At 42.3% G+C, this 14,766-nt stretch overlaps 1 protein-coding gene across 6 annotated transcripts in view; it reads right to left on the bottom strand.

The window, feature by feature from the left end:
- Positions 1–6,876: 6,876 nt before the first annotated feature.
- The window catches only part of Cep78 (centrosomal protein 78), a 35,943-nt gene continuing 28,053 nt past the window's right edge, over positions 6,877–14,766 (bottom strand). For 4 of the 6 annotated variants that reach the window (XM_063249524.1, XM_063249513.1, XM_063249512.1 and 1 more), the window contains 5 exons: positions 10,684–10,761; positions 9,366–9,532; positions 8,468–8,639; positions 7,978–8,025; positions 6,877–7,507 (listed from right to left, as the gene is read on the bottom strand). In XM_063249524.1, coding sequence (XP_063105594.1) covers positions 6,935–7,507; positions 7,978–8,025; positions 8,468–8,639; positions 9,366–9,532; positions 10,684–10,761 — 1,038 coding nt within the window. In that variant the 3' untranslated portion in view covers positions 6,877–6,934. The remainder of the gene's footprint in view (positions 7,508–7,977; positions 8,026–8,467; positions 8,640–9,365; positions 9,533–10,683; positions 10,762–14,766) is intronic. The other 2 variants (XM_063249518.1, XM_063249519.1) reach the window with 1 other exon arrangement.

Genomic DNA, 14,766 nt, shown 5'->3' on the forward strand with positions numbered 1-14,766 from the left:
AAACCTATAAATACCCTCTTGCATGGCTTGGCAGAATCCTCAGATTAGGGTAGATGTACCTACAGCACAAGGCAAGAGCCGACCCCTGGGCCTCCTGTCTGTTGGGAAGTACCTGATCGCTGAACTACACCCCGTGCTAATTTTCTTTCAGTTAATGAATCCTAAGTAGCTTGTAGTTTTGACTCCCCCTTTAAATGACTCTAGAAGAGCATTTAAACACTTCCAACTTGACAGCCTTTTGTTGCTCACTTTTATCAGAGAATACAAAGAGAACATTATTTGTGTATTTGTATTTTGCTTCCTTCCCTGCATATAAATCACTTTAATAAATATTCCATACGTTTTCTGAAAGAATGTTTTGTATTCATGATGGAACCAAGCATTTTTTGGATGCTATTTTGGCCAACTTGGGTGACAGGGACGTGGAGGGAGCACAGCCCCACACAGATGACGCAGGTATGCAGATCCCATCAGCAGCACCCAGAGCAGCCGTCACAGAAAGCTCCTGCACAGACACTTGGCAGCCAGCTTCTCTGCCCACTGCCTGGCAAACACTGACCTGTCCTGTGCCACTGTAGTTTTATCTTTTCAGAAATGTCACATAAACAAACTGCACAGTAGATAACCTTTAGAGACGGACTTCCTTCTCTCAGTATGATTCTGAGATTCATTCAGGTTGCTGATGTGTTAATAATTTATTTCATATTGGCACACAGAACTGCATGGTATGGATGTACCACTTCATTCGTGTACCTGTTGGAAGACACATTGGTGACGATGGAGAGAGAGGTGCTATAGTGGTGACGATGGACAGAGAGGTGCTGTAAACATGCTGTACAGGTTCAGCGTGGTTACCTCCATCCCTCCATCCCTCCATGTCATCCCTGTAGACACAAAGGGACGGCACTATGGGACCACATAGTATGCACATGTTTATCATTTAAAGAAATCTGCTAAACTCTTTAAAATGACCAAGCCACCTTATATTCTAACCATCTGAGATTCCAGTTGCTCTGCATACCAAGCAGCACATGGTACTGCATTTACGTTATTGTTTTAATGAGTGCATTAGAACAACCTTGAAGAGATATAAGTCTCATTATAATTGGCAAGGACAGGGTCTCACTGTGCAGCTCAGGCTGGCCTTGGGCTCACATTGTAGTCCAGGCTGGTCTCAAACTTGCAAATGATTCTCCTGCCTCTGCCTCTCAAGTGCTAGGATTACACCCGGCTTTTATTTTATAATTTTGAAATAAACCTTTTAAATAGCAGATACATTTAAAAAATCTTTCTGCAACATTGAACGTAACCCATTTTCTTTGTTCTCTGGTAGTTTTCACCTAAGGTTCTATTTAGCCTGAAGTTAACGTAGCCCATGGGCTTTTATTGGCATCTGCCAGGACCTTTTGTCTACCTCTTAAGCTGTCTTTTACATACAGTACATAGTGGTATTTTGTATTTTCACTGAAGCTTTAATGATTCCAGAATTCAGCCTATTCAGTGTGAGTGTACGTGCATGCGTGTGTGCGTGTGAGTGTGCATGCATGTGTGTTGTGCCAGGAACTGAATCCAGTTGACGTTGCCTAGACTGGGCTAGAACTTGTGACCCTTCTGCCCACGGTGCTGGGATCACAGGTCCTCTCAGGGCCCTGGCTCTGGGTCACTCCTACTGTGAGGAGATAAGTTGGTCTACCTTTGGTTTGCTTCCCTCTCCTGCCTCTTGGGAGGCTTTGCAGTTCTGTTCACTGTTTCCTGCTAGTCTGGTAGCTATGAAAATTGTTGACACCTATGTGATTCTTTCTCTTCTTGGCCCATAGCAGGCCTGAACTCAGGCGTGACCACCTGACTGTCTGAAGACGTGGAGAAGTGATGTTACGCAGAAGCCGCAAATTGTTATCTTGGACATTACACCAGCAGTGTCCCAGTTAGTGGGTGCAGCCACTCAGCTCCTGAACTGAGGGTGATAATGAGCAGCCTCCGGCCAACCAGCCAGAGGCATAGGGTGCAAGCACAAATGAACCCGTGCTGGAGGTCAATTCGGGTTTGCTACCGAGGCATTACACAGCTTACCCTTCTTGACACACTCTTAACTGTGCCTAAAAGTATCTTCCTTTCTGTGTGGTACCTGGAATTGGACTCAGGACCTGTGCTTGCCGGGCAGGCGCTGCAAGGAACCATAGCCCCAGCCCTTGAATGTGTTTTTCTGTCAACGCTAGAAGTAAACACCTGTATCCCGCCCCCCACGCACCCCCGCCCCAGAAGTAAGACAGGAACCCGAAGATGCTCCACTTCCACACACTGCTGACCTCCATCCATGGTGGTTTTACTTTTAATCTGGAATTGAATTCATGACCTCACACTTGTAAGACAGGCACTGTGCCGCTGTTATATCCCCGTCCTCCATCCATGTTAAACCTAGAATTTATCTGGACTTTTCTCATTCACATTAAACTTATATGGCTGTTCTGATGATAAAAACCCCAGATTAGGAAAACAATTGGCAGGAAACAAAACCAGCAAAGTTTTTCTGCTCATCAGTTTGACTTGCAAATCTTCTTCTATGGGCTTACTGTTCAGTTAGCTCAGTAACTCTGCCAGGGAGATTTCTTCTCGCTAATCTAGCTGCCAATAAAATCCAACCCCAACCTGGTATTATGTTGTTTCACTATTCAAACACACAAGCACTGACTGTATTCCAGTCACTCTTGTTTGCCTAGGATTCTCTCCTTTTAGGTTGCTGATTTTCTTCAGATTTGATGATTCCTAGCTATCCATAATTAAAGGTAAGGGCCTAAATTTCAATTTGGAAGTGATTTCTTCAACTGAATGAAATCCTGGTTCACGTTCAATGAAAACAAATTCTGACTTCAGATGTGTCTGGTGACTGTACAGGGGCAGAGAGGTCACCCCAGCAAGCCAGACAGGGAGCCCTGTGTCCCTGAGGCCTGCATCAGAATCCTCGCTTATCCTGGCAAAGCCCAGAGTCAGGCACTGCAAGGGGCAGGGAGTAGGTCAGTAGCACACCACTGAACTAGCTGGTCCTTTGGCAGTCTGCTCTTTCTCCTCTAGAAATGCCATTCTGTTCATTAGATAATGCTATTAGACAATGGTGATGATGACATTAGTTTTATAATTCTTTGGTCATTTGTCATTCTGGGAAAGTGAAAGAATGTGTCAAAACATCCATGTTATGACATAAATTCTAGCATATGGTGCACAATCCAAATTATTTTAACAAATCTTCCATCTATCTGGCTGGTCCTGTGAAAGTCAAGTGTTACTATTTTAACACTAAGAAGTTATTTTGTAAATGCTCACTGGAAACTACTAGATATAGGACTGGATTGACAAATAAGAGTAACATTTGACCACTAATTATGAGTAGATTTAAGGCAGGATGACAGGTTTTTCCATATCATATCTGACACTGTGTTAGCAATAAAACATCCTGATTGGAAACAAATTGCATAGGTTCTGTTAAACAAGGTAAAGGAGTAAGCTTAAAATCTTCAACCCAAATGAAAACAGTATATTCCAGTTAAGAGATACTACTTCAGTATGATACTGAAAGCGTAATAATCATTTGAAGAGCTAAAATTATATATAAGGCAGTAAAAATATCCCTATTAATGAAATAATTTAAGAAAATACACAAGATTTTAAAAAATAATTCTATATACAAGGTATTAAAAATAGGGAATGTTTAAAAATATATTACAGGGCCAAGGATAGCTCAAGCAACACAGTGCCTACCACTGACATTTACCCTCTTGATTTCTAACATACTTAAGTCCATTGTTCTTGCCTTTTTCTGAAGAAATTCTAAAAGTCCTCTTTTCAGAGTGTCAATGGCTGTCTTGAGGTCCTGCAGGACTCAAAAACATGTAATGAAATTTCTGTTAAATGTTATAATGTGTCTCTAACCAGATCTAGCACTGTGCAGTTTCTGGCTCTCTCTCCAAAGTCAAAATGACCATGAAAGGTAAACAGTGTTTTGAATCAACTCAGGACATCAGAGCAGCCACCACAGAGCAGCTGAAGACACTCACGAAAGAGCACTTCCGGAGCCGCTTCAGAGGTGGCAACAACAGTGGGATAAACGCACTCGGAGCCAGCAGGAGCACTTTGAGGGAGATGAATGGCAATGTGTTTTGCTGTAATCACTTTTTAAAAAATTCAAACATTTATAGTATTTTTTTTTAAAACCACACTTCATATGTGTGTGCCTTTTTAAAAAATCTGCAGTCATAGGAAAGTGAGGCTCAGAGCTACATTCATTTTACTTCTAACTGTTCACACCTTCCTGACCCACCCTCAGTAGAGCCAGCCAGCAGCTCACACCCAAATCCACCGGGCAGGTCCAGCCTCTGTGGCAGCACACTGCACCCACTTCTTCCTGGCTGAAACGCCTGTCACCGACTTCCCAGGATGCTTGCTGTTTATTGCCTCACCTCTGACAGCCCCAGTGACCAGGGTCCCATTTGCTTTCATGATTTTAACTCGCTCTTACATGTGCTGACGGTTCTGACATCTTTCTCTTTCCACGTCTTCATGTCTACATCAAACCATCTACCAGTCATCTCATGCTTAGAGGTGCTTCAAAATTCAACGGGGCCAGAAATACGTCCATCTCTCCAAAGTGGTTTCCACGTTCCTGACCCCATGGATATCATCACTCAATTTCACTCATACGGATGAAGCCCTTTTTTTTTTTTTTTTTTTTTTTTTGTCTTTTTCTTTTTTTTGGTACCAGGGATCGAACTCACGACTGCCTGCTTGCAGGCAGGCGCTTATGCCGCTGAGCTAAATTCCCAGCCCCTTGAAGCCCACCTTCTGTCCTTTTTCTATTTTTTTGAGGCAGGGTCTTGCTATGTAGTCCAGGCTGGCCTCAAACTCACAGTGCTTCTCCTGCCTCAGCCTCCAAATGCTGAGATTACAGGCATGTGCCGCCATGCAGCTAATTGTTTTTTTATTTCCCATAAACAATTAGTAAGTCCTCCTGATTTTATTTCGTAAGATTCAAACTTACTTCTTCCTTTCATCCAAAACTTATGTCAGGTCTTTTTTCTCTCTTGCTACTGATTAATAATTCACAAGTTACCAAACTGGTGTTTGATTGGAACCAGTGGTTAAGCACTCCTATTAAGGAAGGAGTCCATAGTCAAATGTACCTGAACCACAAGCTTGTCTTGCAGATTCAGACTGAACATTGGACTACAGAAGCTGAGAAGGCCTGTAGTACTGAGCTTCAGTTTATGTAAGCCATGGTCTCTTTTAGCTGTGTCCATGAAACACAGTACAGACAGGAGAGGAAGAGGGAGCAGGCAGACCCGGTGAAACCTGGGCTCCTGAGACGAGCGTGCAGAGCTGAACTCCTGCACCGGGGAGCGAGCCCACACCTCAGGCTCAGCACGTGCTCACCGCAGAGCTACAGCCCGAGTTCTCTGTGCACCGGGACACAAGCTCCCAAGCTGCCTGGGCTGGCCAGGGACTCACTGCCCTGTCAGTCTCTGAACTGCCGGGGTGACAGATGTGGGCACGGGCCGTTTCCCAGCTTCTTTTTCTATCTTCTGTACTGAATTAATGATCTACAACAAAAACCAACCACGTCATTTCACGCCACTAGCTCACCAAGCCTGTGAGGAAAAGGAACCAGTTCCATTCGGTGGGAGCTGTAAGGCCCCCTGGCTGCCCACTGCAGGCCGGGGATGTTCCCCTAACTGTAGGCGTTGGTGGCTCTGTGCTTCTGTTGTTCAGCACCCTTCCTGCACCTCCTTACCCGCCAGCTTCCGGTTAGTTCTTTAACACTTAGCTTAGGCCTTAAGATGACCTCTTGTTAGACATCAACATGACTGTCTCAGTCCTACAGTCCTCCTTACTCCCTACAGACCATGACATTCCCTTCCCGCAGCAGAAGGTAACAGTTTAACGTCCACTTACTGCCTTCCCCAACCTGGGAGTTAACGGTCCTAGCTGACATCCTGCTCACTGCTTTATTCTCTCTCAACAACCCTTGACTAACAAACTCAAGAGCCTGATTTCCATCCGGTGGAACTGTCTGGAAAAAGTCCGGCACTCAACTTTCCTCTAATCTCACCTCTGAGGCAAAGTCTGCTTGTACTAAAAAGGTACGTATTTTACCACAATGGGATAGCTTAGTACAAAGATACATAATCGTATTTTCATATACTCTGCCTATAAAAAGTTCTCCTGGGCAGGGGCAGAGGACAGTGGACAGGGAACTACTTCTCTGCACTTTCAGTGCTCACCAACTTGCACTGCTCCCTTAAGGAGTCCTCTCTGAACAGGACACAGGATGACTGAATGACAGCACTGCTTCTAGTTCAGATGCCAGCTATGCTACTTACTTAGCGATCCAACTCTGGGCCAGCCATATAAGTTTCCTCAAATTCCTCATCTATAAAAGGGGCACCACAAGCTTCCGGAGGTGCTTCCGGGCTTGCTGGAACCTGCAAACACAGGTAAGCATGTAGGTACGCGTTTAGTGCTATGGTTACAAATTAGGATCTAACCATGGCTCTTGACCGCATGACTTAATTCCGACACTGGACCAATTCCATTTATTTTCTCTCATGCTTTTCTAGTCCCCTTCTACTACTTGGTGGGACTCTTTTTTTTTCCTCCACACAGTATTAGCTCTGAGAGGGTAAAGGATTTCTTTTCTTTGTTGCTGAAAGCCACAGCACTCAGAATAATGCTGCACATGTTAGGGTCTCTGTCAGTATTTGCTGAATGAATGGTGCACGGTGTCAAAAGGAGTAACATGCTAAAAGTTTCATTATAATCAAAAGCAAATGTAAAAAACTTTCCTATAATGGCTTATAACCCTGTATTTTAAAACATCACATGCCATAATAAAAACATGAGAAAATTTATTAAAATTGGAAGGCAAAAACATAATTCAAAGGTAGACCTATGTCAAGTGTGACAGAGAATGTATGCTTTCTGGAATTTCAGAGTCGGATCCACTTTCAGAATGTTCCAGTGGATTATTTTTACTTTTATTTGTCTTGGATGAAACAGTCACTATGCTACTTTCTTTCTTGACAGAAGTAAATTTTTTCAAAGACTCACTTTTAATTGGTTCATTAACTAAAGAACTGTTTTCCCTCATTCCTTTGTTTTTCCAGCTCACAGGCAAGTCAGACGAGGAATGCAGGTCCTTTCCAGGCTGCTTCTTAGTAGAGTGCTTTCTGGTGTGTTCACCTGCTTTGCTCGTCTTCTCTGAGGGGGATCTGCTGTTTCTAGACAGCTCCTCCTCCTCTCTGTGACTGCCGGTTCCAGCAGTCTTCTCTGCTGGAGGAGAACATGTTCTAGCAACGAATCCTTCAAAAGAGTCTTGCTGCTGCTGCTGCTGCTGCGGCTGCTCAGGGGCTGGGGTCCCCAGGCTCTCTCTGGAAGTCACTACGATCTCCTGAGTAGAAACTGGAACGTGGGAAGAGTCCAGAGGCAAAGGAATTCTAGCATCACCTGTAAATTTCTGAAACTGAAGGGAAAAACAGCAAAAGTTCAGTCATGAATAAAGCTAAATATTAAAAATAAGACTTCAGAGCTTCAGTGCTACTCCATGAGCTTATCGCTAGCAGTCAGTTCATTACTCAGAAGCCTCTGGGGCCGTTTCCCCCTCTAATTAGATCTTGTGCCAAATGACCCCCACTCTTTACTGAGAGCTGAGCCCCGCTTCTGCACTTGTGGGTAACTGCTGCCCGTTTCCCTGTCCCTCACTGAAGTGACATCTTTCCTATTTGACCTTCCCGGTCAGCAGCAGCCAGTGAAGTCTCAAACCGTCGGGTCCCCAGAGCAGTCTGAGTGTGGTGGGGAGAGGGAGGGGCCCAGGAAGGGACAGCAAAGGCGGCAGGGGAGTCCCCCGCTCCCACTCCTACTGCCCGTTCGACCCCGCAGTCAGTTATGTCTGGGTTACTGATTTCTGTGAGTCATCCGTATCATTACTTATACCTGCATTACTGTTCCTTCATTGTAAGCTGACTGCATACAAATAGAAACCTAGACGAAATATGAATAGAACACATTTACAAAATTTAAAGCTTGGAATACTTCCTCTAAACTTCCATTTCTTTCTTCACTGAGGATAATGTTATCAAAATAGGTTTTCTTATTTACAACAATATAATACCATGACACAGAAACACGCTTAGTAATTTCAGACTTGGGATGACCTGAGATGTATTTCTGGCCCTCAAGCAGGGAAAGGATTTGAGATGGGTCACTAGCATTGTCTCTCTGACTAGCAATTCCCTTTTTTTTGGCACCGGAGGTCAAACTCACAATCTCACAATTACCAGCAATTCCCTTTTCTTGGCACCAGAGATCAAACTCATGACCTCACACTTACCAGGCAAGCACCTGAGCCACTGAGCTAACTCCCCGGCCCTAATTCCCTTTTCTAATCACTCTTGAATCACTGAGTTCTGTTCCATCCTCTTACTTGGATATTTTGCATTCGTCCTACAGCATTCTGCTTTGGCTCCGTTTTCTCTTCTTCAAGTGCCTTCTTTTCTTCTTCAGGTAGATTACTAACAGTAGAGTTCATCTGGGGACGGCCTAGTAAATGAAAATCTGACTGATCTATACCAGCCATTGTGGCAAGCTGTCCAAGTCTGCATAAGAGGGAAAGAAAGGCATTATAGCCACAGGAGAATTCAGAGTCCGCCGCCCGTGAGAGCATGGGATACTTGTATGCATGAACACAAGTATCTCTGAAGCCACATCCTACTCCAGACGTAGCCCGCTGTCTCTCCCCGCAATCAGATCTTCCCGTATTTGTGCCTTGGGATTAGACCAATCAGGGCTCCCCATTCCCTCAAGGATATACTTTGTACCACCCTCCCTTTTAAATGCAGGCTCCAGCTAGTGCAGATCCATCTCGCATAGCTTCCCATTTTTCTCCAGTTTCTAATTGTCCTAGCACCAAACTATTCTCCTGTGAAAATCACTCCATCAGCTGTTACAATTCTCTCAGCAAAATCATTCCTGCTTGGGAACCAGTGATCTAGTCTAACATGCACTTGACTATTCTGATGGCTAGGACTTGCATAATTCAAACTTACTTAACAAAATGAATAAAAAGCAAGAATATTCCTTTTGAATATTTTCAATTAAAATTAACTTAGCTTTAACATGAATTATACCTAACCATTTCTCTAAGAACAGGTTACTACCTTTTTTATACTGGGCTGTCTACCACGACAGGTTTGCCAATCTATATTTCTTTTAAAAAACAAATTCTCCATTTAAAAAACCCAGCATATAACTTAGGTATAATCACATGGCACACATGACTTGTGGAAAATACAATACTCAAGTGTCCCTGCAAGCAAACTAACCCGGCATCTTTAAGGAGATCCAGGAAAGCATGGAACTTCTGGAAGGAATTCTCAATGCTGCCCAGGACGCCTTCATCATCCAGGATCATGTTTGTCACTGACTGCGCATGAAGGGCTTCGGACAAAGAGAAATTTATATTTCTTAACTGGGCGTTTTCTTGTTCCAGCTACAATAGAAGGTTGAAAATGTATGACATTATTTTCTTTCATTGTCATCTAAAGAACACAATTTTCAAGTAGCAAAACTAAAACATTTTCAAAATGTGATTAATTTGTAATTAATCTAATGACAACAACCATATCACCTAACAATCAAAATCAGGAGATAGCACGCGCGCACACACACGTATCAAATTTATTGTTTCATTAATGATTTTCCAAAAAGACTGCACTTCTAATGGGTTAAATTCAGATCATCTTATTAAAAAAATTAGCTGCCTAAGGATCTTCTTAAATCAGAAAATGAAATACAGTCTGATTTGATCAAAGCCTATTGTGCTTCTGCTGAACACTTAGGATTCTTAAGCAAGGTTAATTTTAAATGTGTACATCTGAAAGTCCTAAAGTGTACCTAATTTATTAATTGCACAACTACCGTTATTTCTTCCTCCTTGGCTTCTTGAAAATATCCACTACCTGCATACTCCTTTCTCATCATTTGTTCATCTAAAACCACGCGAAGCCCAAAGCTGGCATTTCTCAGTGAAGCCATTTCATTCTCAATACACTGTTTTGCTTTGCACAATCAGTATTTACTGAATGACTGTCTTTCAAACAAATGTGCATACTGTCAAAATTCTTCCTGAAACTCTTCGTGCAGTGAACGATATTTACATAGAACTGTCTAGCTTTCGTGCACATCAGTCTGATTTGGTATTCAGAGTACAGATTTTTATCTTTCATTGCATTTACTTATCCACTTTGCTAACTCACTGAGAAGACAGTCTCATCATCGTACTGTTACTCTAAATACAACAGAGCCTAATAAGTACATTTCATGAAGAGAAATAAGGCTCAGTCATGTAACAGGAACATTTACATTTTTAAAAAGACATGCTTCCTGGAATATAATCACATGAGTAAGTAAACACAAAGGTTTAACACAGTTGGAACATTTACACAGGAACATTTACATTTTTAAAAAGACATGCTTCCTGGAATATAATCACATGAGTAAGTAAACACAAAGGTTTAACACAGTGTTACAGTTGTAACACACTGTATTTTCTTATGGTAAAGTTTATGAAGTTGTGTGTATGTAGCTTAAAGTCAAATCCAAACAAAACAAAACGACCCTCAAAATGTGACCCTTCCTTACCTCACTGACTCGTTTATCCGCCTTCAGCCTTATCACTCTTTCCTCCTTTAACTGCGTTAGGCATTCCTCCAGTTTTCCCTAGTATGAGAAAGGGCAAATATTGTGTAACTAATTCACACTATGACCCCGAAAGCAGTTTCAACTAAAGATGATACCAAGTATCTAGCAGCAGAGTTGGAAGTTAACTTGCGAGATTATCCATGTAACATTATGAAAGTGATTACCACAACATAGCAACACACTACTACACACTATGTTGGAGGGTTCATATGAACCCTCCAACATAGATTTGTGACAGCTCACCATAAAAAGGCATCAAATAGAATACACTTAGTGAATGAGAAATAAAAACTAAGGTGTGACAGGAAAACTGTTACTGCAGGTCCTCTCATAGAAGCAAATTCTATTAACACGTTTAACAGAACTGCAATTTTAATGAAAGAAATACTTAAAGCTGGATGGTGCACACCTGTAATCTCAGCACTCGAGGCTGAGAAAGAAGACCATGAATCTGAGATGAGTCTGCGCTATGAACCAAGTTCAAGGCTGGTATAGACCATGCAGATCCTATCTCAAACACACACACACACACACACACACACACACACACACACACACCTTTCAAAGCACTTTATTCTATGGCAAGCATTGTTCTAAGAGTTTTCTAGTTATTACCTAACTTAACATCACATCATCCTATAAAAATATGATTTTATTAACTGTTTTCTTCGGAGGTACTGGGGATCAAACCCATGACCCCCTGCTTGCCAGGCAGGTGCTTATGACACTGAGCTAAATCCCAGCCCTAACTGTGTTTTACAGATTACAAAACCAAATCAGAGAGGAGTAGAGTAACATGCCCTCAGTCCTGTAACTACTGCAGTGTCGCAGGCTGTGATCTCAGGAAGCTGGGCACTGGTCCTGCTCAGAGGTGGTAATTAACTGTCCCCCTCTCCAGTGTCAGTATTGTCTGATGCACAAGGGTAAACACATTCACATTCAGCAACCAAGATTCAAAAGCATTTGAAAGTGGAGTCACTCCTCGCAGTAGCACAATGCTAAAATGGTCCCCAAGACTCCCTCCTGCTGCACCCCCCCCCCAGCTTTCACTGTTCAAATATCATAGGTACTGTTGCGAAGAGGTGTAAGTCCAAGTCCCCAAGGCGACTGACCTTAAGACTGGGAAAGGACCTTAAGAAGATGCAACCTAAACCAGCAATCCGTTAAGAGGGACCAGGCTGCTACCAGAAGAGATTCAAAGCACCAAAGCAATCAGACACAGAGGAGCACCCACTGGCGGCTCTAAATGGCCAGGTATAATATGGCAGCAAGGGATGCAGAGGCGAGGGAGAGCTCTAGAGGCCACGAAGGTCCTGGACTGACTGCCAGGAAAAGGACGAAGCCTCAGTCCTAACTGCAGGGACTGCACTATGCCAACACCCCGAGGAAGCCTGGCAAGGGAGTCTTTCCCAGAACCTCCAGATGGTAAGGGACCGGGGACGACCTGGCTACAGCTTCACTGGACTCCAGGCAGACAGCCCAGTCCAGTCTACAGAACTGGATCTAGTAAGAAATGGCTATTTACAACTCCCAAAGACAAGCAGTGAAAATCAATGCACTAATCAACACCCGGGTTCACGAACAAAATAATGACTTAGTTTTTGTTTGCTACTGCAAGTAAAACATTGTTTCCTGCCGCACCATTTGAGTAACATGCAGTATAAATGTACATTTATGAAAATGGCAAGATATATTTTAAAGGCTTTTGAATATTCTGTTAAAAGTTTTACCTTAAAAATTTAGTTTAATCCTGGATATATCTATGTCTATAAATACATATAGATATATATCTACAGATATAGACAGTATCCACAGATATATCCACACCAGAAGAAGAAATTAGTACTACTTTCTAGAGCGATCGCTCGATTATACCAAATGTTCTGATCCCCTTAAGGAAATCATCATAGAGAAGGACAGGACTTTAACTATGAACATGTTATAGAACTATAACTACCTAAACTTTAGAAAGAAGCTAAGAGCTTCATACTGTGCTTAGTTTACATGAAACATACACACATATGAAGAAATGTTCCATGAAGCACTAAAAAGCACATGATGATGTAAAGGACTCAACCAGAATGAATGAACGGACTTTAGGAGTCATACTGTGAAAACGTTTCTGTGCATTTTCCTTGGTAGATGGCCCATAATCTTAAATCAGATTTCCTGCTGTAGAAGAGTATTCAATAACATGACAAAACATTTTGATATTTTTAAGAAAACAGGGCTGACTATAAAATGTTCAGTTGTGCATGAATGCAGTCATTTTCCTTTCAATGAAGTTCACTATTTTTCAAAACTTTCCTCAATGAACATGTACTTTTATAATCAGAATACGTATCTGAAAATTAGTAAATGTTCTAATAATTTTAAAAACTGTCTTTGTAGCAGATACTGGAGTTTAAACCCAGCGCCTTCACACAGCGCTATGTTGGCACCCCTTTTTAAATCCTGAGCAAGGTCTTGCTAAGTTGCCAAGGCTGGACCGAACCCACCTCCTGCAGCCCTCCAGAGCACTGCGATACAGGCATGAGCCACCCTGCCTAGCTTTCACTTCTTTACCATTATGGCCAGCCAAGTGTTTATGGTAAAAACAAGAAACTGCAGTGTTATTACTATTCATATAATGGCATCAGCATTTTAAACTGGTATCACAGAAATGTTAACCAATGATGAAAACAAGATTCTCATCACCACTGCAGAAAGACTGAACTCCATTCTCGACTGGTTCTAAACTAGCAGCCAGTGAAATCACATGAAATAGTTCCCTCTGGTGGAGAGAGTTAGAACACAACAATACATTTTAATGAAAATGTTATTTCCCCAGTACTCCTTTAAAATCTACAGAGTAACTCATATTCCTCAGAGGAAAGAAGGAAACCTGGAAGCAGACAATTACAAAGTAATCTTTTTTAGTAAGGACTAGAGCTATGACAAAGCTGTGCAGTGAAGTTCCTTCTGGTCATTTGCTCCCCCATCCCTCCACACATTGCCAAGGTACCTCCCCAAACAAACAGCATCCATCATGCTGTGTGTCAAATTTATGTCCATCTTTTCTCACTTAACCTTGAATTGATCTCCCATATCATCAGAGGGTTTCTGTGACACAGACTTGCAAGCGGCTGCAAATACTCCCTTAGGCGGATTTACCGTTCACTCATTCCCTTAGAGCTAAACATTCAGATTGTTCCAACCTTTCAATACTGCAAATTAAAAGTCACGTTTATGCAACAGAGTCCCCATTCCTTCATCTGCACAATCAGTTTCCTAGAATAAACTAAGAAAAAAAAAAAAAAGAAGGACACAGCAAAAAACATTTTTAAGGCTCTGAGACACCTACATCCAAGCTGTTTTCTGAAACTTTTCCAAGATTTTATACTGCTCTCAGCAGTGACACCTATCACCCCGCCATCACTACTGGCTTCCTTTCCCAGTACAGGTGGGAGGGGAGGAACAGAGTGTGTCTTGTTAAACATTTACCCCCAGCATCTCCTGTGCCTACCAAAAAGGAGACAAGCAATAAATAATAGAAGCCAGTGGTGATGGTGCACACTTCTAATCCCAGCACTGGGGAAGCTGAGGCAGGAGAATCGCTGTGGTTCTGAGAACAGCCCAGGCTACATGATGGGCTCAACAACAGCCTACACTACACGGTGAGACATTGCCTCAAAACAAGTCAGTAAGACAGCTGCTGCCCACACAAGATCTGTGTGTCAAAAGTGGTTTCTTCTAATTAACAGGTCAAAGTTTGCACTCTTCCTTGAATCTACATTTCTCTGCTTACTAATATAACTTGAAATTTTTAAAAATTATGTTTTAAAAACTCATTCTCTATAGAGCAAAGTCCTTATCCTATCTTTAGCTATAAACCTTGAGGAAGTGGAATAACCCTTACGCCTTCATTTTCTCAGCTAACAAGGGAGATACCCAGGGTTCTTTTGATGATTAAATGTACCACACACAAAACCTGGAAGGCTTCTTAGTACCTACACAGAAAATGCTCAATGCAAAGTGAATGAA

This window comes from Cavia porcellus, unplaced genomic scaffold, assembly GCF_034190915.1.
Source record: "Cavia porcellus strain 051 isolate PalLab524CR breed Dunkin Hartley unplaced genomic scaffold, mCavPor4.1 scaffold_1, whole genome shotgun sequence".
Lineage (NCBI taxonomy): Eukaryota > Metazoa > Chordata > Mammalia > Rodentia > Caviidae > Cavia > Cavia porcellus.